General features: G+C 37.0%; 1 protein-coding gene across 1 annotated transcript; it reads left to right on the top strand.

The window, feature by feature from the left end:
- Window positions 1–19,353: 19,353 nt before the first annotated feature.
- LOC130711865 (lysophospholipid acyltransferase 1-like) lies at window positions 19,354–22,642 on the top strand. Its single transcript, XM_057561638.1, has 8 exons — window positions 19,354–19,724; window positions 19,813–19,868; window positions 20,036–20,256; window positions 20,472–20,880; window positions 21,317–21,402; window positions 21,754–21,817; window positions 21,903–22,021; window positions 22,265–22,642. Exons 1-8 carry the CDS (start codon window positions 19,417–19,419, stop codon window positions 22,403–22,405), a joined length of 1,404 nt encoding a protein of 467 aa, XP_057417621.1. The 5' UTR covers window positions 19,354–19,416; the 3' UTR covers window positions 22,406–22,642.
- The last annotated feature ends 3,592 nt before the right edge of the window (window positions 22,643–26,234 follow it).

The following is a 26,234-nucleotide window of genomic DNA, read 5'->3' as shown; positions in this document are numbered from 1 at the left end:
GTGAAGGTGCTAAAGAAATGTGATACTATGAAAGTGTTGTTTAGAAAGGTTCTAGCTAGGAAAGGCTTGGTATTTAAGCATGTCTGTTGTGACCCATCTTTCTTTCCTAGAAACCTACCGTTGCACGGTTTACAGTTGAGATTTTGACTTGCTGCGTGTCATGGATGAGCTAATGCAATCAAGATTACACAAGAAAATCAGAGCATGCAAAGAAAATTTGATCAGGTGGTACATAAACATGGATGCAAGGTGTGTGGTGAAAGCACGCGGGCAATGGTTGACATGAGTGCAAGGTGTGTGGTAATGTCAATGACTGAAAAGCTTCTAGAGAAACCCAACATGGAAGTTCTACCATAACTTTTCATCAAAGTTTTGAAATGTAGGAATTCTTAAGATGGTTTAGTTAGTGAAGTGATGAGATGATTTAGTTCCAAGTGGAGTGTACTCGTTATGGTGGAGTATGATAATTTTATTTGTTGGTATAGGCAATGAGAATTATGATTGTCGGTTAAGACAATGGAAGTTATAATTAAGGAGTAGACGATGAAGATTAAAGACCCTTGCAATCAAGGTTGAATTTTTGGGGTTGATTGCAATATAAACCCCACATTGCTAATGTTGATAAAGGAAGAAATAGGTCAAGGAAAGTACTTGGAGAAGTCCCACATTGCTTAGCATGGTGAAGGGTGGAGGAGTCCAAGGCTATATATATGAAGATCTCAAGCTCATTGTTTCAACACAAGTACCACTCAGGGAAATACTTCAAGCTTATATTTGTGTTTTCTTTTTCTCTTATACTCTTGTTTTAGATTATTGTGAGAGGATGTAGTTTAAAACTTTAAATATTTACTTTGGGAAGTGTGGGTGCATTGGGGTGGTTGAGAATGAAGTCTATGTGTTGTAACAATTTTCACATAATGTTTATTCTCTAGCTGCCGGTTTTGACAACGATCGTGATTTTTCTCGATTTTGAAGTTTTTCACGCTATTTTCTAGTGTTGTTGCTTGCGCTCATATTTATTTTATTTTTTCAACTGTTATATCCTAACAGTAAATGCAAGTTAGCAATCAGCTTTGCACATCTAAAGTTTATATTTTAAGGATTTCTAGGCTTTGTTTGATTACAATTTTTAAAAATCATAACCTATTTTCCAAAATTGTTCTTAAAAAACATTTATGATTTTTAGTTTTTAAAACTAAAATATCTTAAGAGTTTGTATTTGTTTTTATTTTTAAATTATAGTTTTTTTAATGTTAGGAAACATTAAAACAATATTTTCTATTTTGAAAAAACAGTTTCTAAATACATAAAACTAAAATTGTAATCAAACAACATGAACAATTTCATTATAAAAAACAAAGACAATCAATTAGTTATGATCAAAACTGTTTAGAAAGGAAAAAAACAAAACTGAGTATGAAACTCGCAAGGTTGTAAGATTGGTGAGCTGAGACACTTCTCAACAGATGGGCCTTAGCATTCTAGTGCTCAAGTTAACAAGACAGAAGAGAATAAGGATTAAAAATATCTGAAGTGTGAGCTCTTTATGTGTATATATACATAAAGTCGTAACAAAAATGTGAAGAATAAACCAGAGATTTAATGTCGTTATGTAATAGATATTATATGATAATTATGAATGTTATCCTAATTAAGAATCATTATTCTCATAACAAGTTGGACTTAATTAATATTAAGCCTAATGTATTATTTTATTTTGTGTGTGTATATATCAATATTGATGATAACTTGTGCTAGCCCCCATCGGAGGAGCGAATCAAAAAATTATAAGGGAGTTATTTTTCTCGCCCACATCACAACAATTCCAACCTGCCATCTTTTTAAATTCCAAAACTACCATCCCTTTAAAAAACAAACAAACTCACTTACCTCACCCTTCTCTTCATTCGCACATTCCACCTCACTCATTCATCTTCATCTTCATCTTCCTCACTCGCTCACGTCATCTTCCATCTCCTCACTACCCCACTTCCTCTCCCTCATCTTTGTCATTTCTCAACTCATTGTGGTGTATACTTCATTCCAACTATTTATTGGGCACATAACTTCTTCTTATCATCCTAGATGTCTCTCTTACTCTCATTTGTCGAAGGAGACATTTCTGAGGTTGTTGCAGATCGAGTTTCTTGGGGTTTGAAGCTCCAGATAAGATTTTAGTATTCCAGCTTTTATTCCTCGGTAGTTATCAGAATTGTAATTTAAATGTGTTGCGGGTTTTAAAACCCGTGAATGTGTTTTAATTTACTCCCCAAAAACCCTAGTAGCCAATGATCGCTTATGGGTTATAAAACCTGATAACGTATTTTGTTTCCGCATTCTGGTACATGCTTTTGAAAGAAAAAAAAATCTAGGTTCAAGAACTCATAATATATGAACATGTTTCGGTATCTAAAATCCAATAAGTAAAATTATATTTCAGTTATAAAACCAATAGGACGAAGAAAACAATTTGTGACTCTGTCTGGTAAAGAGTGTACTTACCACCTTGCCCTTATACTACATCTCTGTATTTAGAATGCCGGTCGGAATTATAAATAAATGTACAAAGTTGATGAGGGATTTTCTTTGGGGAGGGGTGGATGGCGAAAATAAAATTGCATGGGTGCGTTGGGAGAAAGTATGCAAACCTAAGGAAGAGGGAGGTCTGGGGGTGAGGGAATTAGGAAAGTTCAATCGAGCTTTATTGGGGAAGTGGAGCTGGACTTTTCTTACTGATTGTGGAAAACTCTGGTGCAGAGTAATTAAGGCAAAGTATAAGGGCCAGATTCCGGCTTCTGCCTCGTGCTGGTGGAAGGATTTGAATTTGGTTTGCGGTGGGGACGGAGACGGTAGCTGGTTTACTGAGGGTATGCGTAGAAGGATTGATGAGGGGAATGAGGTCCTCTTTTGGAAAGAAAATTGGATAGGTGATGGCCCTTTACTTTCGAAATAAGGGATGTTGTTCTCAGTATCATCTCAAACAGATTGTACAATTAAGGACATGGGTTTGTGGTGTGGCGATCGCTGGGATTGGAGCTTTGAGTGGCAGCGTAGTCTTGGTCCAGCTGAGGAGGACGTGGTAGCAGATTTAAGAAGGCTGCTAAGCTCGTTCTCGCCAATTCATGGGAGGTCAGATTCATGGCGTTGGGTTTTGGATCCCTTAGGGGGTTACACAGTAAAATCAGCATTCGAAGCTTTACAAGGACTGATTTATGCTTCAGGGGACAATTTTTTTTTCAAATTTGTGGTCTCTGAAAGCTCCCTCTAATTCGATCTCTTTGGCTTGGAGATTGCTGCTGGACAGGATTCAAACTAAGGAAAATTTGAGAAGGAGAGGAATTCCTTTTGATGAAAACTTTGTGTTATGTTCTTTTTGTGCAGGTGCAGTTGAAACTACTTCTCACTTGTTTTTTGACTGCCCGTATGTGTGGAAAGTATGGGTTGATATCCATGATTGGTGGGGTGTTACCTGTGTATTACCTTCTGATGACAAAATTCATTTTATGCAACACTTGGAGTTTTGTGGTGGGGCGAAAAAGAGGAAGGGAGCATGGTTAGTTTGGGTTGCTGCTGTGGGATGCATTTGGAATACTAGGAATGATGTTATCTTCAAGAATGACGCTTTTGACAGGTCTGCAATTCTTGAATTAATTAAACATAAATCATGGAGTTGGCTTAAGGCTAAGGTGAGAGATTTTGATTATTCTGCTTATGAATGGTCCCTAAACCCTTTGGCTTGCTTGGATATTCTTTAATGTAGACTGCTGCACTTTTTTGCTGTCAAAATTGGGATCTTTTCTTGTGATGAAGGCTGGTTTTTCTTGAAGTTTTGTGGTGTACAGGGAGTTAGGCTATAATTTATTTGGAGATTGCAAAGTGAAAATCATGGTTTCTTTGCAAGTTTTGTCAGTAGGCAGCTTGCTTTTCTCTCCTTGATGCTTGCTTTATGCAGATTTAATGTGCCAGTTCTACTTTACTGGTGTTATTTCCAATTCAAGTGAGTGCGTACTTTGTATTAGAGTGAGATAATTGGTTGCCTTTCTCATTGATAGTAATTCAATATATATACAAAAATGAATAGGTTGAAGTCAAACTAATGCCTAATATGACTAGCATGATTACAGCATAATTACAGGAAGAATAGTCATAACATTCCTATTCTATCACACCCCCGCAGTCGAAGCGGGAGATTCGCCAACGCTGAGACTGGATCGAAAATCATCAAAGAGAACTCGAGGGAGGCCTTTGGTGAAGATGTCCGCAATCTGGTGACGAGAGGGAACATGAAGAACACGCGCCTGACCACGGGTGACCTTCTCTCGAACAAAGTGAATGTCCATCTCAATATGTTTAGTGCGCTGATGTTGGACTGGATTACCGGATAGGTAGATAGCACTGACATTGTCACAGTACACTAAAGTAGCCTGAGAAAGAGGGAAGTGAAGCTCCAAAAGCAGGTTACGTAGCCAACACGATTCAGAAACCACATTAGCAACGCCCCGGTACTCAGCCTCAGCACTGGACCTGAAAAGAGTGGGTTGTCTCTTGGATGACCAGGAGATGAGGTTGTCACCCAGAAACACACAGTAGCCAGAAGTAGACCGACATGTGTCGGGACATCCACCCCAATCAGCATCGGTGTAGGAAATAAGTTTCTCGATAGGAGAAGGATAAAGATGCAATCCAAACTGTAAGGTGCCCTGAACATAACGCAGGATGCGCTTCAGTGCAAGCATATGCTCTGTGCGGGGGGGCATGCATGTGAAGGCATACCTGCTGAACGACATAAGAGATGTCTGGACGAGTGAATGTGAGATACTGCAAGGCACCAGCAAGACTCCGATATAAAGTAGGATCATCACACGGAGTACCAGCAGAAGTACTGAGTTTCTGCTTGGTATCAACTGGAGTGGCAGAAGGATGGCACGAGGCCATACCAGCTCGAGCAATGATGTCACATGCATAGGTACTCTGACTGAGAAAAAGTCCACCTGCATGTCTGGTGACGGCAATTCCCAGAAAATAGCTCAACGGTCCCAGATCCTTCATAGCAAACTCGGAGGCGAGAAGAGCCATGATAGATTTGCGAAGGTCATGAGAGGAGCTGATGAGGATGATATCATCAACATAAAGCAGGAGGTAAGCTATGTCAGAGCCTCGTCTGTAAATGAAAATGGAGTGATCAGAGGTGATGTGCTGAAAACCAATGGTGGAGACATAGTCTGCAAAACGCTGGTACCATGCCCGAGGCGCTTGCTTCAACCCGTAAAGAGATTTCCGCAAGCGGCATACATAGTCAGGATGATTGGGGTCACGGAAACCCAAGGGCTGATGCATGTAGACCGTCTCATGCAGATCACCATGGAGGAAGGCATTCTGAACATCTAACTGGTGAATGGGCCAAGACCTGGAAAGGGCAATGGTGAGAACTGTGCGAATGGTCGCCGGTTTCACCACAGGACTGAAAGTCTCATCACAATCCACACCTGCAATCTGTGACCTGCCATCACCTACAAGACGAGCTTTGTAACGCTCAAAACAACCATTAGCTTTCGTCTTATAACGAAAAATCCACATGCAGCGAATAATATTGACATCACAAGGTCGAGGAACCAAATCCCAAGTATTATTTCTAATGAGAGCATCAAATTGAGACTGCATGGCGGATTTCTAATTAGGGTCTGAAAGAGCTAGCTTCGGATTTTTGGGAAGAGGGGAGATGGTGGGATCATCAATGGCAACAGAAAGGTTAAAGAGCTTTCTGGGTTTGTAGATACCACGCATACTGCGAGTGGCCATGGTGCGAGTAGGAGGGGCAGGCTGAGGTGGGGATTGAGGCGTAAAAAGATGAGGGGGAGGAATCTGAAGGAGAGGATGAGGAGGTCGTGGATGTGGGTGGGGTAGCCGTGGCTGAAGGGGCTACAGGTGTAGGCTGAAGGTCTGGTGAAGGAGTTTGATTAGTCCAACGGTGGATAACAGAGGGATGAATATCATCCGAGAGCCACTCATAGGTAGAGGAGGGTGTGGGAGTCAGGTTAGCAAAGGGAAACTGAGTCTCATCAAAGATGACATGTCGGGAAATAATGACCTTTCTGTGCGACAAATCAAAACACTTATAACCTCTGTGATGAAGGGGGTACCCTAAGAAGACACACGGGGTGGAACGCGGTTGTAATTTGTTAATGGTAGTGGATGGAACCAATGGATAACAAAGACAACCAAAGACGCGAAGATGTGTGTAAGATGGGTCACAACGATACAGAAGTTGAGTGGGAGAGAGATTGGACAGATTTTTGCGAGGAATGATGTTGAGTAGATAGGTAGCCATTTGAAGAGCATGATGCCAAAAGGACGGAGGAACAGACGCATGAGCGAGAAGAGTGCGAATCATGTTGTTAATAGTGCGTATTTTGCGTTCCGCCTTGCCATTTTGAGATGATGTATGTGGGAAGGAGAAACGGAAAATAAGACCATTAGCAGCACAATAATCATGAAAAGATTTGTTATCAAATTCCCGCCCATTATCACATTGAAGACATTTTATAGTTTGGGAAAAATGCGTGCGGATTTGATTTGACAGAGAGGTGAACATTTCAAAAACCTGAGATTTATTACTTAAAGGAAACGTCCACAAGAAATCCGTGAAATCATCCAAGAATAAAACATAAAATCGATGACCAGCGGACGATAAAACAGGAGAAGTCCATAGATCACTGTGTAAAATGGCAAAAGGCATCACAGTAACATTATTAGAAGAAACAAATGGCAACCTAACATGTTTGCCAAACACACAAGACTCACAAACTGGACTAGAGTTCAAATGCTCATAACTAATGAACTTATTACTACGGAGAGACTGCAAGGCAGAAGAACTGGGATGACCAAGACGACTGTGCCAGAGACTCTGAGCTAGACCAGCAAACGGAAAAGACGGAGTGACTGGGTATAGGTCGCCAAGACTATTACATCTCATGAGTGGAATCCCCGTCTGAAAATCAGTAACCGAAAAACCATATGGGTCAAAACAAACAGAAACATTGTTATCAGTAGTGAGTTGTCGCACAGAAATTAAGTTTTTAACAATTTCTGGTGTGTGCAAAACATGGGAAAGGGACAAAGGCTTGGTTTTATAAGAGGTAGGTAAGGTGGTGTGGCCAGAACCCTGAATTGGAATACCCTGTCCGCTACCAACATACAGTTTCTGATCAAGATGACTCAAATTAGAATAAGATGTGAGATTACCTGGCGATGCTGCTACATGAGATGATGCTCCAGTGTCCATGTACCAGGTGCTATCTGGAGGAGCAAGCGTCATGGTGTGCATGGCAGTGGCAAGATCAGTGGGCACGGAGGAGGCCGAAGCAGCATAAGCCTGAGGACGCGGGCCCAGAATGCCAGGTTGCCGAGGAGGAGCAGAAGGACGAGTCCACTGAGAAGTAGGATATGGGCACGGAGGCATGGCCCATGGAGGTGGAGCCCATCCCCAATGCTGGTAGGGGAAGTACTGTTGCTGAGGAGGCATCGGAGGAGAGGAGCCCTGAGAGGTGCCACTGCGGGATCCTCCATCGTTTCCACGACTCCCACCACGACCCTTAGAGTTGTGGGATCGTGAACGGTTGGAGGTCCGGCGATCAGAACTCTGAGAAGAGGCATCAGAAGAACGCGACTGAGTAGCAACATAGGCAGCATGAGACTCAGTGGGTTTCATCTTAGCCATACTGGCTTCCTCTAAGGTGAGCATGGAGCGAGCCTGATGAAAGGAGGGGAGCGGATTGCTTTGACGGATCAAAGTAGCAACACCCCTGTATGCATCGGTGAGGCCGGAGATGAGCTGCAGAACCAGACGGTGATTGTTCACAGGAGCACCGACATCACGAAGCTGGTCAGAAAGCGTCTTCAGACGCTGGCAGTAGGCAGCGACGGTCGGGAATGCCTCCATGCGAACAGTAGAGAACTCCTGCTCGAGGGTGACTGCACGAGCGTTCTGATTGTCCTGAAACAGATCTGCTAGATGCGTCCAAGCAGTGAAGGCAGTGGAGCCAGGCTCCATGATAGTAGTCATCAGGTCAACAGAAATGGTGGAAAAAATCCACTGAAGGACTGTAGCATCCAAAGTGGCCCACTGCTCATAGGCAGGATCAGTCACTGGTGGAGGTGGTTTGTCCGCAGTAGGGACAATGTGATGCAAAACTCGGTGAGAACGAGCATGAATGCGGAACAGCTCCGCCCAGGTGCCATAGCGGTCAGTCTCCACGTCAAGAATAATAGGAATGTTATTCCTAATATTCGAAACGGCTAGGGCCGGGTGAAAGTCTGATTTGGCCGGCGGGGCCAGAGGAGGAGCTGCGGAGGTAACCACCGGAGGAGTGGAGGAAGCATCGAGGGAAGTGGAATCAGCCATGAGAATCTGCAGAAAAAATGAATAAGAATTTTTTTTTTGTTTTTTTTTTGTTTTTATAATCTGGGTGAACCGGGCTGCTGGGCTGGCCGACTGGGAAGGAGAACCGGAAGCTGGTTCAGGTGAACCGCTTTGAAGAAAGAGAGGGAGTGCACGTGGGTACTGGGTCGGGTCGGTTTGTGCTCACGGGTTGGAGCACAGATCTGCAGAGGGGCGTCTCCTTGGTCGACGGTGGTGCCTGGGCCGAGAACGGAAGGAGGCGGCGCGGCAGCGGACAGAGGCACGGCGGCGCGGCGAGATGCAGAGGAGAGGGGGCGCGGCGTACGGGGCAGCGCCGGAGGGGAGCACGCAAGGTGCAGGTCGCGCTTGGAGAGAAGAGCGGCGACGAGAACGGTGGAGGGCGCGCGGCGGTGCAGGGGAAGCACGGCCGGAGAAGTGGTGCGGCGGCGCAGAGGGGCGCGGCGGCGGGAAAATGGTGCGGAAGAGAAAAAAAGAAATTTAGGTCAGAAAAGGATGCTAAAAGCTCTTGATACCATATTAGAGTGAGATAATTGGTTGCCTTTCTCATTGATAGTAATTCAATATATATACAAAAATGAATAGGTTGAAGTCAAACTAATGCCTAATATGACTAGCATGATTACCGCATAATTACAGGAAGAATAGTCATAACATTCCTATTCTATCACTTTGTCTAGGATATCATTTGGTTGGAGGCCATCTTGTAGTTACTTGATGCTATATGAGGATTGAAGAGCAATAGAGGGCAGCTTTGGTGGAGGGTGTGCGTACCGTAGAAACTATGCTATAAGCAACTTCTTGGAAACAAACAAATTTGGGACCTGTGGCTTTGTTATGATAGGATTATTGGAATAGTCTTGCTGCTATTTTGACAACTGCACTGCTTTGAAGACTCTAGTTTGGATTGGGATTTGCATTTTAATTTATGTTTTCCTTTGTAAATAGTCTTCCTTGGAGATTCCACTTGATTTCTGATTTTATGTACTCTTTTTCCTTCACCAGGTTTTCCCAAAGGGATTTTTCCTGGTAAGGTTTTAATGAGGCATGATATCTTAAATCTTTCTCCAAGGAGGTGGTGGGAGGTGGGTTATTTACTAATAGGTGGTTCATTGATGCTATCATGTATTTTACTACTGTTAGCTTTCATTTTTCTTCTCTTCCTATTAGTATTGGGTTGAAGTACTCTTTGTACTTCTTTTTAATATATTTCTTTGGCTTATAAAAAAAAATCCTAGTGGTGGGATTCCATGTATAAGTGTGGATTGCACATATATTTTTAGCTGATCAAGTTATTTTTCTATTTCAATACTATAGCTATATTATTATTTATTTTTGTAAATTGACATTTTTATTGCTACAGATATTTGTAACTCGTGATGATCCTATGCCCCGAGATGCTTTGCAATTACATGGGAATTGTTTAACTCATTCCAAATTTTGGGAGGATCCATATTTGGATCGTTTAGAGGCTTTTAATGTGCCACCACAAAGACATAGCTTAGGGTCCTGACATTATGTAGATTTTACCCAAAATTGAACATCTGCCATTAGATATTTCAGAAAATTTAAAGTTTCATTATAGTTTAAGAGAAAAAAATGATGCATCGATGGTGTAAAGTTTTTTTACTCCGTCAATCAATCAGATTTTAAAGATGTGACACGTCAATTAATGAAATTAAATAAAAAAAGAGATTTTCTCATATCCATGAAATCTGATTGGTTGACGGAGTAAAAGAATTTTACACCGACGGTGCATAGAAATTAAACTCCTAGTTTAATCACATTTGATCCACTTTAACTTTAAAATTTGATTTGCCATAGTTGCTATCAAAACATGTTTTTTCGGTGTTTTAATTTTACCGGGTACTAAAACCTAGAAGGTAAAACTTCATATACAATGGATGACTTCATGGTTTTAAAAACCGAAACTCTTATCCTTAAACAATATTGAGTTTTTGAACTCAGTATTATTAAAACAGTGACAAATTTAAAACTTTATGATATTGTTTGGTTTTGTGTTTTGATAATTAATAAACCTGGAATATATACAATGAGATTTCCACTACCAGGATCCCCCGGTAAATATTAGTTGCCAGAACATAGTTTTAAAACTACCTTTCGGGATTAAAAACTCGAAAGGAAATATGTATCTCAGGGCACAAGGTTTAACATCCTGCAACAAAAATGTTCAGCCTATATCAGATTCTAATAACCCGGTTATCTGGGAGGTATTATAGGAGTTTAGTACATTAACACTATGTTTGTTTGAGGTGAGATGCAAGGGAGAAAGAGATCGGTGTAAGAGAGAGATAGGAGAAGGATCGTTAAAGTATCCTTTTTTGGTTGACGAGTATGGTAGCTAAGAGGGAGATTGAGGGTGAAATTATTTCACTTTTTGACTTCTTCGCAAAACGTGAAGAGATGAGGCTACTCTCTATCTTTTTTTTTTCCTTCGTACTATCTGCATTTTGACATTTGATTTACTTTCTTTTGCATTTAATATTGTTTTTTAATCAAAAGTCAATTTTTTCTCTTTCTTCCACATCATTATTTCTCATCTCTCTCATTTATCTCTACCATTCCAAACAACCTATAAGTTCACTCTATTTCTCACATATTTCTCTCTACTCAACTTCTCTCTTCTCTACTACCAAACAGAGTGTAAGGGGTTGTTTGTTAGAAGAGAGTTAAGGGAAATAAAAAGAGAGAAGAGAGAGTTAGAGAAGAGATGATGATTGCACCCTCGTTTGGTTTGACATGAGTGAGAAGAGAGAGATCAAAACATGCTTGTTGCTAAAATCAACCCCCAAATTAGAAAACAAGGGGCAGGGTATGTAGTTGCGTATTGCGGCCCAAAATGTTTGTTCTTGAAACTGGATAGTTTGGCTTTGGGCTATTCTACATATCCATACCTGTTGACTTACATGGATATAGACCTATAGATATCTATGAAAATTGCCCTAATTATTCCATTGATGATTGGGTAAATAGCCGAGTTGGTCCCTAAATGTGTCAGCCGCCTTCAAGTTAGTCCCTAAACTTCTAAAATGCATCCCACGGTCCCTGAATGTCGTAAAACACATTCAAGTTAATCCCTGGGGTTAAATTTGTTAACAGACGTTAACAAAATCTTTTTTTTATATTTTTTTAATCCAGCTGGACTGCTTATGTGGAATTGGAATGTTAGGACGTCAAATTAGTCCCTGAATATGGGAAACTAGTCCCCAAATTAATCCCTTTTCATTCTTCATAACCTTCATCTTTATCTTCATCTTATCTTCATCTTCAAATTCAAACCCACAAAACCCAGAACCTTCAAATTTGAACATCATACCCTTCAACTCACAAAATTTTCAAACCTACAAAACTCAAAACCTTCATATTCCTCCTTCCTCTTCTTGTCTTCTTTGTTGATAAAAATCAAACCTTTGTTCCCTCTTGTGTTAGAGAAAGGTTTGATTCCCAAAAAATCCACAATTTCATTTTCAAAGATGAATATATTGCATACCAAATATGGATATCCATTAGATAAATCAAAACAATAGGAATCCATAACCCAACATAAATCGTGTTTCCATTTTTAATAAACTCATGCCATTGATATTCAACATCCTTAAGCTGCCCTTGACCCTTGATGGAGCAATTATTAGTTGAATCTGTAAAAAGTAACTAAAGGAAAAAAAAAATAAGATTATCTTCCTATTCCATAAAGAATTGAACCCAGAACCCATAAATATTGAATCCAAAACCCATGTTCCCCTCTATTTTCTGACTCGTAACCCATACCAAATTCAAATTAAACCCATAATGCCAAAACCTAGAAAAATTGAATCCAGAACTCATTTCCCCCAACAACAACTTCATCCATATCTACAAGCAAAGGTTTGTGGGGGTTTTAGATCTGATGTTGATGTTGAATACGGTGGTGGTGCAATCTGGATGAGCGGCTCCTCTTCTAGCGGTGGTGGTGTGATCTGGATGAGCAACTCCTCCTTCGCTAATTCCTCTTCTAGCGGTGTTGGGGGTTCGTCACGAGTTGGATTTGATTTGGGGAGTGAGGATTTCACATGGGGTTGCTGCTGGTTCTTTTCGATTTTGTGGGTTTTGGGTTGTGACTTTGCTGAAGCACCAACCAATTTGGATTTGGAAGCAGAATGGGAGGAGGTTCTGGTGTGGTGATGAAGATGGTGAGATGATGAAGATTAATTTAGGGTTATAGTTGTTTTATTTACTGGAGTTTTTTTCTTATTTATTTAACTATTTTATTTTATTAATTTTTTGAGTTCAAATGCCACATAAGCTTCAGCTTTCACAAAAAAAAAATCCATGTCAGCATTCTGTTAACGTCCGTCACATTATTTAACTCAGGGACTAACTTGAAGGTCTTTTGCCACATCTAGGGACCGCGGGATGCATTTTAGAAGTTTAGGGACTAACTTAAGGGCGGCTTAGACATTTAGGGACCAACTTGGCTATTTACCCATTGATGATTTGATGGGTTTAACTTGTTGATATACTCAACAACACACGATTGACAAAAAAAAAAAACAAATACAACACACGGTTGTAACTTGTAACACACGGTTGTAATTCATATTTTGCAACTAGTAAGTAGCCCGTGCACATGCACGGGTGTTTTTTAAGAAAATATTTAATAGTTATTTTAATTATTTTGTAGACATTAAATATTTTAATGTATATTTTATTTTTTGATGCTTAACAACAAAGAGCAAAGGAAAAGAAAAAAAACAATTCGTATTGCCTAATCACCACAATCCCCATGGAATCAACCAGAAGAAGACTCTCCATCCCTGGCAGTGGATGGTGCACCATATAGAAGCTCTGATCTTGCCCAGCACCTGCTTTGGCTAAGAAGTTCGCGCAAGAATTCCCCTCACGTAAAATAACATTTTATGTATAATAACATTTTAAAATTTAGATTAATTAGTTTTTTCACATTAAATTAGTAAAATACATGAAAATTAATTTCTTAGACTAAATTTTGTGGAGAAGTTAGTTCTTATATGCAATAAATGAAAAAAATATGGTCATGCCTTAAAAAATAATAATAGAGAATGTACAAATCATGAGGGGTTGGAGATGGAGTACAAAGTTACATGTTCAAGCTTTTGTCAATTAGACTCGATAAATAATGCATTAGTCACATGCTCATCATTCAGATTCACCGTGGCAGCTCAAAATGCAATTATGTGTAGAATCCTAAAACAGAACTCCAATCTTTTTAAAGGAAAGAATCGAATTATTCACCAAAAACTTATGAGAACAATCTTAAATAAGATTAAGATAGATACAGACTCTTATCAAGCATATAGAACACCTACCAATATAATACCAATTCAATCACCCATCATTTCTTAAGTTACAAAAGAATTATGCCCAAAAACCCATGACCAATTTTACAAAAGAATTTAACAAGACGCATCATTTCACGTTCCAATCCACATTGAGCTATTTTCCTTACTCCATCACCTCCCTGGTTACAAATACACGTTTCATCCACAAAGACATACCAGGTCCCACATTAGAACACACCTACCAAACGAATTATACCAAAAGCAGCATTGTATTAAAATTTAAAAACCATGGCTCGTTTTTATTTGTCTTCCACAATTCAATACTTCATATTTGCATCTTGACATTTTGATCAGATTATTTGCACGGGCCGCTTAGCTCTAACTGAGACATCACACACCCCACAGCTTCAGGGATAACATGCAGTTTACAAAGCCTAATATTGAACCTGCTTCATACATTCCTTTGGTGTACCCTCCTTCCCTAGGAAGGTACAGAGGCAACGGGAGATTAAGTTTCCCTGAAATTTCTAAAGCTGATCTATTCTTCAATAGTTTTCTAATAAAAAATTTAAGGGTAGAGAATTAAAATTCAAATTAAACACTTAGGTTCCATGCACACACAATCTTATATTCAAATTTAAATGGGGACAAGTGCAGGAGTGAAGTTATGTATACAAACTAAAAATTGAGCAAAAAAATTACAATTGAACAATGAAAAAATATAAGGGCACAAAATCGAAAAGATACAACATGAATAATGCAGCGAAGGAGAGAAAGCCAACGGTTGAAAGATAAGAAAGATTAAGGCGCCAACAACTCACAAGAGCACCAAATCCAACTGCGGTGACCTACGCAAGAGCGACCCAATGAAGTTGCAAAGATGAAATTGTTGTTGAGTTTAGGGATTTTGGCCCCAAATTTTCTCCCCAAATTTAAATCTGAAATTTTCACAGAGGTAACGAAATAGTTGAGGGAAGGACAAAATTGAAAGGTGCGAGATTTTGGGAGAGAGATTTTTGGTGGGTACTGTGAATTGGAAAGTTGAATCGCAAATATTAGAACAAAACTATGAAATTGCAGAAGAGTTCGGGAATTTTGGGAGAATATTCAGAGATTTGGGACACCGGTTCCAAAGAAGAATGAGAATAACCAAGCGAGAGACGGCGCGTATAGAACATGGACAAAGCAAATGAAGAGAGAGAATAATTAATTATAAAAAGAATGACGTGGAAAATTATGGAAGAGAGTGTGAAATTTGAGTGTCTCACTCTCGAGAATGAGGTCTCAAAATTATTAGATAACAGGGTGGATTTTAAATCTTTTCAATCTATATATATATGTAAAGCTCACTTGAGTTTTTACATTAATTGCATATTGTGGTTATCATTTAATGATTCTTCTTAATATTGCTATTTTTATATTTTTTATCAAGTAATTATTGATTATCATAGAATACATTTCCTAATAAATATATTAAATATATTAAAATTAAATTAATAAAATTAGAATGCATATATAAAATATTATGCATATGATATTTATTATAAAAAATTAAAAGAATAATTCAAATAAATTTATTTATCAAAATAGTTTAATTTTGAAATTTTTGGTTGATAATAATTATAATTTTTATAAAAAATATGTTTTTGGTAATAATATTTAATATGAGTTTTACATAAATATGGACATATTGCACTAACTTCCCCTAAGGTTTATTATTATTGCACTTACCTATAATAGGAAAAAAAAGTAGTATACAATAAAGTGTTTAATGAACTTCCTAAATGCAATTATATTTGATATACTTAACCAACCTTCTTTTCAATAATTTTGAACATCCTGAATGCAATTATAGAAAATAAATATTATTCTTAACCAACTTCCACTTAGTTTTATCTCTATATTCATAGTAGACGAGCTTATGAAGTTTTTTAACTAAGTCTTTAAAATTTGTGTTAGGTTTTTTAACCACATGCATCATCTATTGAGGAAATTATATTCTACTCGAGTGTGATTAAAGTCAAAGGTCTCCCATACAGTGCGGTTCTTAATGATCGAACCTTAGGGGTTAAAAGAGTTAATATTAACCACTATGATAAATATACATCATATAGAACGATTTGTGTTTGTAAATTGCACTTATACATTTTTTTCAATTTTTTACTATCTACAAAACTGTAAACGTTTATATTGAATAAGATAAATTATTATATGTCATCGAATGATAACCCAAGTGGTAAGACCTATGGGGCATGTGGGTAGGGTGGGAAAGGTCCAAAGATGAATCCATTGAGGGTGTAATTTATCTTTCCAATGTAACAAAAAGGTAAACTATTATCTTAATTCATTTATCAACTAATTAAATTAAAAAATATATTTTCTTACAAACTGCATATTAACTAATTAAATGTTTATTATACAATAAATAATATAATTTTTAATATACATCACCAAAAATATTTTTCAGAATTAAATTTTCTATACCGCAGTTCCCATAAAAATTCAATTGCAAACATTGCTTTCAAGGCGAAAACATGAAAGTAAGGGAGAAACACCATTTTATAATTTTTTTTATTATATAGAAAATTTTACATAAAACACAAACTGAGCTATTCAACTCTAATTATATATTTTCCTCCTTTTACTTATTATAGAGTGTACTATTATAAAAACATATGATCACGGAATGAATTGAAAATTAATTTTATTAAGCAACATAAAATATTTTTTAATATACTAAAAAATTAGTTTACAATAAATATTTTTATTAAACTTTATCAATGTAATTACATTTCATATATTTATCTTATTTTTAATTATCTACTACACAATACATTTACTATATTATTACATATATTATTTATACGAAGATAAATTAAACCATAACTTTAAAAAAAAAAACCGTGCTAACGCACGGATTTAATTTTTAGTTCCTAGTATTATTAGCTAGATTCTTGTGAGTTGTGAACTTGTAATAAATTCCCACTAGCCTGACAATAGCTCTTTATCGTCTATTAGGTATACAATTATTATTCTCTGTTGCAAAATTAATCAACATATTTTCTTCACCTGGTATCAAAGTACGTAATTAGTTTAAAAAAATGTACGTAATTGTTGCCTCACATCAGCTACCCGTAAACGACATCTTCCAGCACCTCAAGAATCAAAATCCATTTTCGATACTTCCAATAATTCAATTTAATTTTACGTCCAACCTATCCATCAAACTTAATGTTGTGTCCAACTTAGTACAAACAAATTTTTCAACTTCTAAATACAGAGTTTGGTAAGCTATGAAGAGGAGGCACAGCCCTTTAGAGAAACTCAAACTAGGAGAATCCATTTACCTAACAGGCTAACACTAATGTTTGATGTTAAGAAACCTTGGACCACAAAACGCAAGAACTAGTTTGATCTCTGGTTGCTTTTCCTCTCTCTATAGTTATATTTCTCCCTCACAATGGTTTTACCTAACTAACACTAATGCTTGATGTTAAGAAACCTTGTATCATCTTATCCAAAAAAAAAAAGAAACCTTGTATCATGATTTTTTTTTAATAAATTGAGTTTCTTAATCATGATAGAAAAAGTTTAGATTGAATCATCATAATTCTAGATAGAACACTAATATTTAAGATATGTGGCAAAATATGAAATTTCTAGGCCACTTATCTTAAATATCATTGGTCAATCTATGATTATAGTGATTTAACTCAAACTTTGTCTAGGTCATTTAGGGAACCCTTTTTAAAATATCTTAATCGCCAAGATATCACAAGATGAGAATCAGGGCATTGTTATGAGCCACATGTAGATCTCTCATGATGGAGATATGAACATTCCAATGAATATGAAATTTGTGACTTTCACCCTCAAGATGTTCAGGCTGTAAAAATGATGTTAAAGCACCGTATTACCTAGACATATGACTAATAAAGTACTTGATGATAAGACTTCTTCCCAAGGAGTGCGTATTTCTAGCATAGTCCATAAGATAGATGATGCCACTAGTTGTCCATTTGTTCACGAATGAACTCGAGTAAGACAAGTGAATAAGAATGGTTATATTGCTCAAGTATGAAAAAGATGGATCTTCAGACATATGGAGGTCCCCTTTTTATAGTAGGTGGCCACTTTAACCCTAACTCCTACGTCTATTACATGGTCGGTTAGACCAAAGGGGATTAGTTGCGCTAATTAGTATGGACGTCTTGACTTCTCCTTTGATCCATTGTGGGATGTCCAACTGTTGTCGTGATTGTGAGATGTCCAACGACAACTATTATGTTGACTTTGTCGTTACCCGGAGAAGGATGAGTCTCTACAGTAGTTCGACCGACCTGATGATCGAAGATGCCACGTCAGCCTGGCCCAAGCCGCAAGATGGTCCACCATCCACTAATTTGTCATTTTAAATTTTTACTAATAAATTGTAAGAACAATTAGTAAATAATGATTATCGAATCAATTCACATTTTGATAGGTTTTACTATAACATGTTTATCTAAAACTATGCATACCCATATTTATCCAACCCAACGCACATTTTATAACATTGCCCTATGTCGCAGATATCAAACCCGTGTTTTCTCCTTGTGTAAAGTGCTTCGAAGCATTGCTATTTAACATATGCCCACCCAAATAAAATACATAAGATTTGTGAAAAATGTGAATTAATCCACAATGCTTCGCAATTTCCTTTTCTTTTAGCTTTCTACATAGTACAGTGACTTAGCAGGAATTTGCTTTCCATCACAAACATGATTTAATTTTTACCCAGAAAAGAGCAACAAACTCAAGTTTTTTCTTTGAAGGTAACAAACTCAAAGTTATTATTCAGAAAAGTCAATCAAAAAGTATATAATTTTCATTTATTTTTAAAAAGGTGTACTCTATCGTACTGTTAATTCCTTCTTGTAAAAAAAAAAAAATTAGTGCCGTAACAGTATGAAATGATGGAGATATAGTAGTTATCAATAAAAAGAAGAGTTTAATGGGTATGCACTGTCAGTGTAAAACAGTTTTACACAGACAACCAATCACAACATGCCACGTAGAAGGAATAATAACTTTCACATTAAATTTTAATTAAAACAAAGATATATTTTATAATGTGGCGGAATTCAATTGGATGACTGTGTAAAATTTGTTTACACTGACGGTGCACATCCCTTTAATTCTAAAAAGAATACTTATCCCAAAAAAATTACTGAATTTGTTAAAAAAAAATCCTACATTTTTTTTTGAAACTTACATTATTTATATAATTAAAAAAATCATCAATACTTATCCTAACAACATTATTTCACATCAACTTATAATCTTATAAATTTAAAAACAATTTTGTCCATCTTGATGAAACAAACAAAAAAGATAAAAGAAGCTCGGCGATTAATTGGTCATATATCTGAGTACAAAAATAAAAAACCGAAATAGAAGCTCATTGACGGAGTTTCCGAAGAACACACACAAAGGATGTGATTTGAGATACGTGGAACTGTGCGCAGAAGGTGGAAAGTGTGAACGTGAAGAACAACCTGAAAGAAGTTGGAGGGCATATCCGTCATTTCACTATTACTGCCGTGACAATTAAATTTAAATATTTAAATCAAACTTCGAACGAAGCTTCTGTTGAACGATTGAAGATCCATCACAACCAATCAATCGAAGACACAGTGGTCCATGGCCATGGAGCTTCACCTTGATTCCATGGCCGCATCCATCGGCGTCTCCGTCCCCGTCCTCCGCTTCCTCCTCTGCTTCGTCGCCACCATTCCGCTCAGCTTCCTCTGGCGCTTCATCCCCGGTCGCCTCCCCAAGCACATCTTCTCCGCCGCCGTCGGTGTTCTCCTCTCCTACCTCTCCTTCGGCTTCTCCTCCAATCTCCACTTCCTCGTCCCCATGTTCCTCGGTTACGCTTCCATGCTCCTTCACCGCCCCCGATGCGGCATCATCACGTTCTTCCTCGGTTTCGGCTACCTCATTGCCTGGTATATACATACCCCTTCTCTGATTCCGCTTCCACCCAATTCAATTTTTCATTTATTTAATAACTCTGCCATTTTTTTTCATTTGTAGCCATGTGTATTACATGAGTGGTGATGCATGGAAGGAAGGTGGCATCGATGCAACTGGTGAGTGTTGAATTTCATTTCATTAATTCTTTTCTGGGTTTTTTGTCAGTTTTTTTTTTTTTTTTTAATTTTTTGGATTGAGGAATTAATGAAATGTATGAGGTTTATTGCTATTTGTGTTGGTTGGTTGATAATTGATTATGGGTGTATTGAATTGTTGGTACTAGGGGCGTTAATGGTTTTGACATTGAAGGTTATTTCATGTGCGATTAATTACAATGATGGGTTGTTGAAAGAGGAGGGTTTGCGTGAGGCTCAGAAGAAGAACCGCCTCGTTAAATTGCCGTCTTTGATTGAGTATATCGGTTACTGCCTCTGCTTGGGGAGTCACTTTGCTGGTCCTGTTTTTGAAATGAAGGATTATCTCGATTGGACTGAACATAAAGGGGTATGTTTATTTTCTGATTTTTCATTAGTTTTAAGAAAATAACAAATACCTGACTCGAACCTGATTGACTCAGTGGTGGATACCTCGGGTCTCGTTTAAACCAGGAAAATCAATACCAGTTTCTCATTTTTCTGCTGTTAAGTTATGAATAGTAACTGAACTGTACTCACATTTGCTCTGTCAACACTAGTCTTTATTGTTATTGTTATTTGTAGATTTGGGGCTCTGCATCAAAAGGGCCATCACCATCACCTTACGGGGCAACCGTTCGAGCTCTTGTCCAAGCTGGATTGTGTATGGGCTTGTATTTGAACCTTGTGCCGCACTTTCCTCTGACCAAGTTTACTGATCCTTCATACCATGAATGGGGATTCTTCAAGAAGTTGGGTTACCAGTACATGTCTGGCTTTACGGCGCGGTGGAAATATTATTTCATTTGGTCGATTTCCGAAGCTTCTATTATTATCTCTGGCCTGGGTTTTAGTGGCTGGACTGAGTCCTCTCCACCGAAGCCGCGATGGGACCGAGCCAAAAATGTAGATATAGTAGGTGTTGAGCTTGCTAAGAGTGCAGTTGTGATTCCAACTGTGTGGAATATACAAGTCAGCACCTGGCTTCGCCATTGTGAGTTTCTTGCTATTGGGTTTGGATGCTTTTCTTGCACGTATTTACTTAGCTAACTCAGTAGAACATAGACATCTTTCTATTTTAGGCATGAATCTTAATCTAGGGTCCTTACTGCATGATTTTATAGTTCATGCAACAATTTGTGTATAATATTTTACAGGTGGTTACCAGCATGTAGTTCGTACTTCGTATCATAGTATTTGTTAGATCATATTAAAGTAGTCTCTCTTATTTAGTTATAATGTATGCTTTGCTTACAGTAAACTATAGCATGATCAAGCCATCAAAATCTTTTTGTTCTTACCCTGGAAAACTAGGCAACATGCTGAATTGAAAATTGATGTAGATTACCTATTCACCTTTCATTCATAAGGGCTAATGATGGACTATAAAGTAATAAACTAATAATGATGCTACTTTTTTGTTTTGGCAGATGTATATGAGAGGCTTATTCAGAATGGGAAGAAACCTGGTTTCTTTCAGTTACTTGCAACTCAGACCGTTAGTGCTATTTGGCATGTGAGTATAATTTTAGCTGCATTTTAAATTTGACTGTTTTCTATCAGCATTATTATTGCTTCAAGCTTTCTAACTATCTTTGCAAATATATCTATAGTCTTTTAGGAGTAATAGACAAATAGTCATTACACTCATCTCTCATCAGTTTTGTCATGTTTGATATAAGATATACATGTATTTATTAACTTTCAGTATATGTCACTGAACAAAAAAAATATAATTCAATTTAATAAGCTGATAAAGAATTTTGTGCCTAAAACAACTTTGCTCTGCTGTTATTTTATACTGTTGAATATATGCTATAAGGATCCATGACACATCAAGTTTTTCCTTTTGACATAATAATTGCAGGGATTATATCCTGGATACATTATATTCTTTGTTCAGTCTGCATTGATGATTGCTGGTTCCAGAGGTACATATCGAACTGGGTTTATTATCTGTTCTTTCTTTCTTTCTTCAGTTAATTAACTTGTGTTGCTATGTTTCTTTTTAAACAGTCATTTACAGATGGCAGCAAGGCGTGCCTCCGACAATGGCTTTGGTTAAGAATGTATTGGTGTTTATGAATTTTGCGTATACACTCCTGGTTCTAAATTACTCCAGTGTTGGTTTCATGGTTAGTCTTGCTTCTCTCTCTATCCCCCCTCCCACACACACACACTTTCACGATTTTCACAGTATTCAAGATAGGTTCACTCAAAAGTTAAGACTTGTAGCTTCTAACTAAGAGTGATTCTACAATATTTCACCTTGCAACCAAACATAAACACAGGTCCAATTTGTATGCTCAGACTTGTATCATGCAAATATGAAATTCAGAGATCTTACAAGTTTTCTTTCTTTGATTGTTTTTGTATAGGTATTAAGTCTGCATGAAACTATTGCCTCATATGGAAGCGTGTATTATATTGGAACTGTTCTTCCTGTTGTTGTGATTCTTCTTGGTAAAGTAATCAAACCGGGAAAGCCTGTGAGAACTAAAGCTCGGAAGGATCAGTGAGGTAAAAAGTGCAGATTTTTCCCCTTTGGAGTTTTTGAATCAGATTAGGATAATAGGAGAGAGTGGATTTCCAGTTTCCACGGATCAATGTTTTGTAACTGCTCCTTTAGCCATGAAGTTGAAACTGGTTCGGTCATTTTATACTTTTGGCTTGCATTGAATTGTATTGCCGTGGCTAGAAACATGTTTGCAGGTTGATAAAAGCTGTTATTGAAGAAATGTCAGATAATTCTTGTATTTTCTGTGCTTTTTTAGCTTTCTTCTCATAACAATTACTCCAAACTGGTCTATTTTTTCAATTATTTGCTAGAGACAAAGAGACACGGGAACTCTGATGTATATGATAGAATAAATTTACTAAATAGTTCTCAACCCATTGCAAGTTAATTTTTTTGTCATCTTGTCCCAAATGATGCTTGCTTTTTCTTGGCTAGAAAGCAAGGGGTGACGTTACTGGGAAATTATTTAGATAGTCACTGGCTCACTGCCCATCACAGGCCTTATCCAGTAATTTGGAATTCTTAGATTAAAAATACACATATCTAAGATTAAAAATACACATTCTCAAAATCAATTGTGTTCAACGCATAAGCCACCATCTCTAGTTCATAGTAGAATTAATTTCGGGAGATGACTCTCAAACATCTATATTGTCATCCAAAAGTGATTTTACACCATGAAAATTAAATTTGAGGTCTTTCAATGGGAAACCAAACACAAGTAAAATCACTTTTTGGCAATAATGATCCAAACACACATGCTTATCTAAATATAGCTTAATAACATGGAATCCGTCGGCCATGTATCATTCTCGTTTTTGTATCTTTCTGGCCCAAGAGCAAGTATCTTTGGCATGATGTTCACTAATGCTAAAAATTTATTTGCTAAAAAAAATTGCTTAAAATTTATCAAACAGAGTTTTGCCCCAGCAGGGGCAACACCCATAAAGAATTGAAATCTGGTATGGTGCTTATTTTTGGTTTATAGGAGTGTGAACTTCTGCAGGTGGGACAGAGCCTAAGAGCTTAGAAAATAAAAGAAGCAACATCAAAATTGTAATATCATTAATGTTTCGCTTTGAGAGCAGTTGATTAAGAGCATCTTTATCCATCACATTAACTAAAGTGTCTACACTTCATTCTTTACAATTCCCCATAATGCCACATCATCTAAATCATTTTACTAACTTTTTACTCCAACTCAAAAACTCTTAAAAGTTTCTCTAGTAGACCCCACATTCAACTACACACTTTATATGATAAAATGATAAGCAAATATAATATATTTTATAAGAACATATTTATGAGACACACATGAGAGATAAGTTTCTACACTACCACACCCAAATTAGATATGGTGGAAGAACCATTTCTTTTCAATGGTATGAGACACTAATGGGAGAGTCTCTTTGGGGTGAGACACTCCCATTGAAGATGCTCTAAGACCTTACGAAGCTTTGGAGTTTGCCTTTGTGTTGGTGGTTATGTTTGATACTTTTTTCTCTTTTGTCTATTTGGGTTTAATCTGCTTCAAGTGAATTTCGGCTTGGTGGCTTGCCAACTGCCGTAGGGATCTCTCTAGAGTCTGATCGGCTGAACTTAGAAGTGTCATATAACTTAACCTATGTCTTAATCTAATGTTAAAAATTAACTAATGCTAAAAATTAACTAGCATTGGACATATTTTTGAATAATTAATTTCGTTATAAATTTGTTAAATAATTAAAAATTAGGTGAAGATAAAAGTATTATTGGAAAAATTATTAAAATATCATTTTATACTTTAAAGTGTAAATAAGTGAACAACCAAACACATAGGTCAATTGATAATCTAGTACGAGGTTGTTTTAGCTTAAACAGAGATTACAGGTTGAGTATTTATAAATACAGTTGCGTTAAATGTTGGATGGAGAGCTTTGTCGCCCATACTAGTCCTATGCGGCTCAAACAATTTCAAACGTATGTTTAAAAAAAAGTGTGACAGATGATTTCATATAAAATGCAGAGAAAGAAAAATGAAAAAAATAGTTAAAATGAGATGAATTTTTTTTTTTGTATGAATCGATCGATTTTATAATCAGCAGCATGATCACCCAAAGGGGTAACCATTTAGAAAATGTCAGATTATATAACTTGTCAAGTATAATTTTGGCGTTTAAACTTTGAAACCAATCATTAATTGTGCATTTAATTACAGTTTTCAGCGCCCATACTGTGAGGATAATTACAATGTCATTATTCCCTCCGTTCCTAAATAACTGATACTAATTTGGTTCTTTTTTTTGTTCCTATTTAACTGATACTTTTACAATTTCAAGAGAACATTAATGCTACTTTATCAATTGTGCCCTTCATTTATTGTTGGTAGGAAAATTGAAAAGTTAGAATTGATAAGAGAGATAGAGGATATAATAGGAAGTTAAATAGTAATTTTAGTAAAACATATTAATTGCTACTTCTTAATATTTGTGCCACAACCTTAAAGTATCAGTTATATAGGAACGGAGGGAGTACCATCTAAAGAAACATGGTAAACCAAGAAACCATTAATCAAGTCAAGGGTATCACTGTGATGATAATTACAATGCCATTGTCATCTAAAAGATTTACTACTGAGTATCACGTAACTGTTCACCAATCGCTGATTCTTACTGAATAGGAATATTCTTATTATTTTTGTGTACAATGCTCAATGCTAAGGAGCATACACAAAAATACATTGTCGGTTTGGAATATGTGTGGGTTTTTGGTATGGCTTACTACAATTTTTATGATGACTGGATGACCGTGCATGTGTATTAGATTCAGTATTCAATGTTTGTTTTACATTTCAATCACTTTAGTTTTTCAGTTTTGAATTTTTTAATACATTGTAACTTATTCTCTTTCACCTAAATTAGTACATCTCATTTTAATTTCTATATATCTTCTTTTTATTTTTTTATCACATCATATATTATATTTTAAATTTTTCTCTTTTCTTTCTTTTGCACTCCAAACACTAGGCGTAGGTGAAAACTGAATATTAACAAAATTGATTCTCTCAAACCCCAATTTAAACCTAATAAGCGCTCACGCTTATGGGCTCAGAGGACTATGATCCTTTGGACTCGACGTGAGTTCATTAGACCCACAACCCCTTCTAAAGGCCCTTGTTGGGCCCTTATAGGGAAACTACCAAAACTATGTTCTTTCAGGTCCAACTCTGACAAATCTGCATGGACATAGAGGGTCATACTCAGGCCGCTTCAACTTTGTCGGTTGAAGGCTTAATGACGAAACTTGGCGACACATTAATGTGAAACCTTTAGATTCCCAAAAACTGATCGTAATTACTGAGCAATCACAGGTGGTGACTACCATTACTCAACATAATATGATTATAGGTCCTGACCTCACATCCTAAAGGACAAGCCAAGGGCCTATAAGAGAGGCCATGGACAGGCGAATAAGCAACTTCATTCAAATACTATCCACGATCTCTGGACATTACCTTTGAGCTTGGGATCCCTGATTCACTAAAAGAACAAAGACATTATTGTTATTTTTCATGTTATGATAAATAGACACCGAAGAGTGCAAACATCACAACACATACACCACAAAATGTGTAGATTAACAGGCGTAAAGTTCTAGTTTAAAGAAAAGTCTCAAGTTAGAATTTCAATAAATGCACATGCATTAAATACTTCATAAAAAGAGTTTTACCGCTTATTGTTACAACTTACAAGACTCAAACATGTCATATCTATCTATATATATAAAGGAGACTTGAGGTTTTGCATGTATTAAATGCATTAAACCATAAAGCTCCCATACATTTATATTTT

Source organism: Lotus japonicus, chromosome 4, assembly GCF_012489685.1.
Source record: "Lotus japonicus ecotype B-129 chromosome 4, LjGifu_v1.2".
NCBI classification, from domain to species: domain Eukaryota; kingdom Viridiplantae; phylum Streptophyta; class Magnoliopsida; order Fabales; family Fabaceae; genus Lotus; species Lotus japonicus.
The sequence above is the reverse complement of the archived record's forward strand: the minus strand, read 5'-3'. Positions and strand labels throughout refer to the sequence as shown.

Bases quoted from the DNA above. Each gene is read 5' to 3' on its own strand.
- LOC130711865 (XM_057561638.1), top strand. From the start codon at position 19,417: ATGGCCATGGAGCTTCACCTTGATTCCATGGCCGCATCCATCGGCGTC. The intron at 19,725-19,812 runs GTATATACATAC...TTTCATTTGTAG, and splicing joins TTCGGCTACCTCATTGCCTG to CCATGTGTATTACATGAGTG. The intron at 21,403-21,753 runs GTGAGTATAATT...TAATAATTGCAG, and splicing joins CCGTTAGTGCTATTTGGCAT to GGATTATATCCTGGATACAT.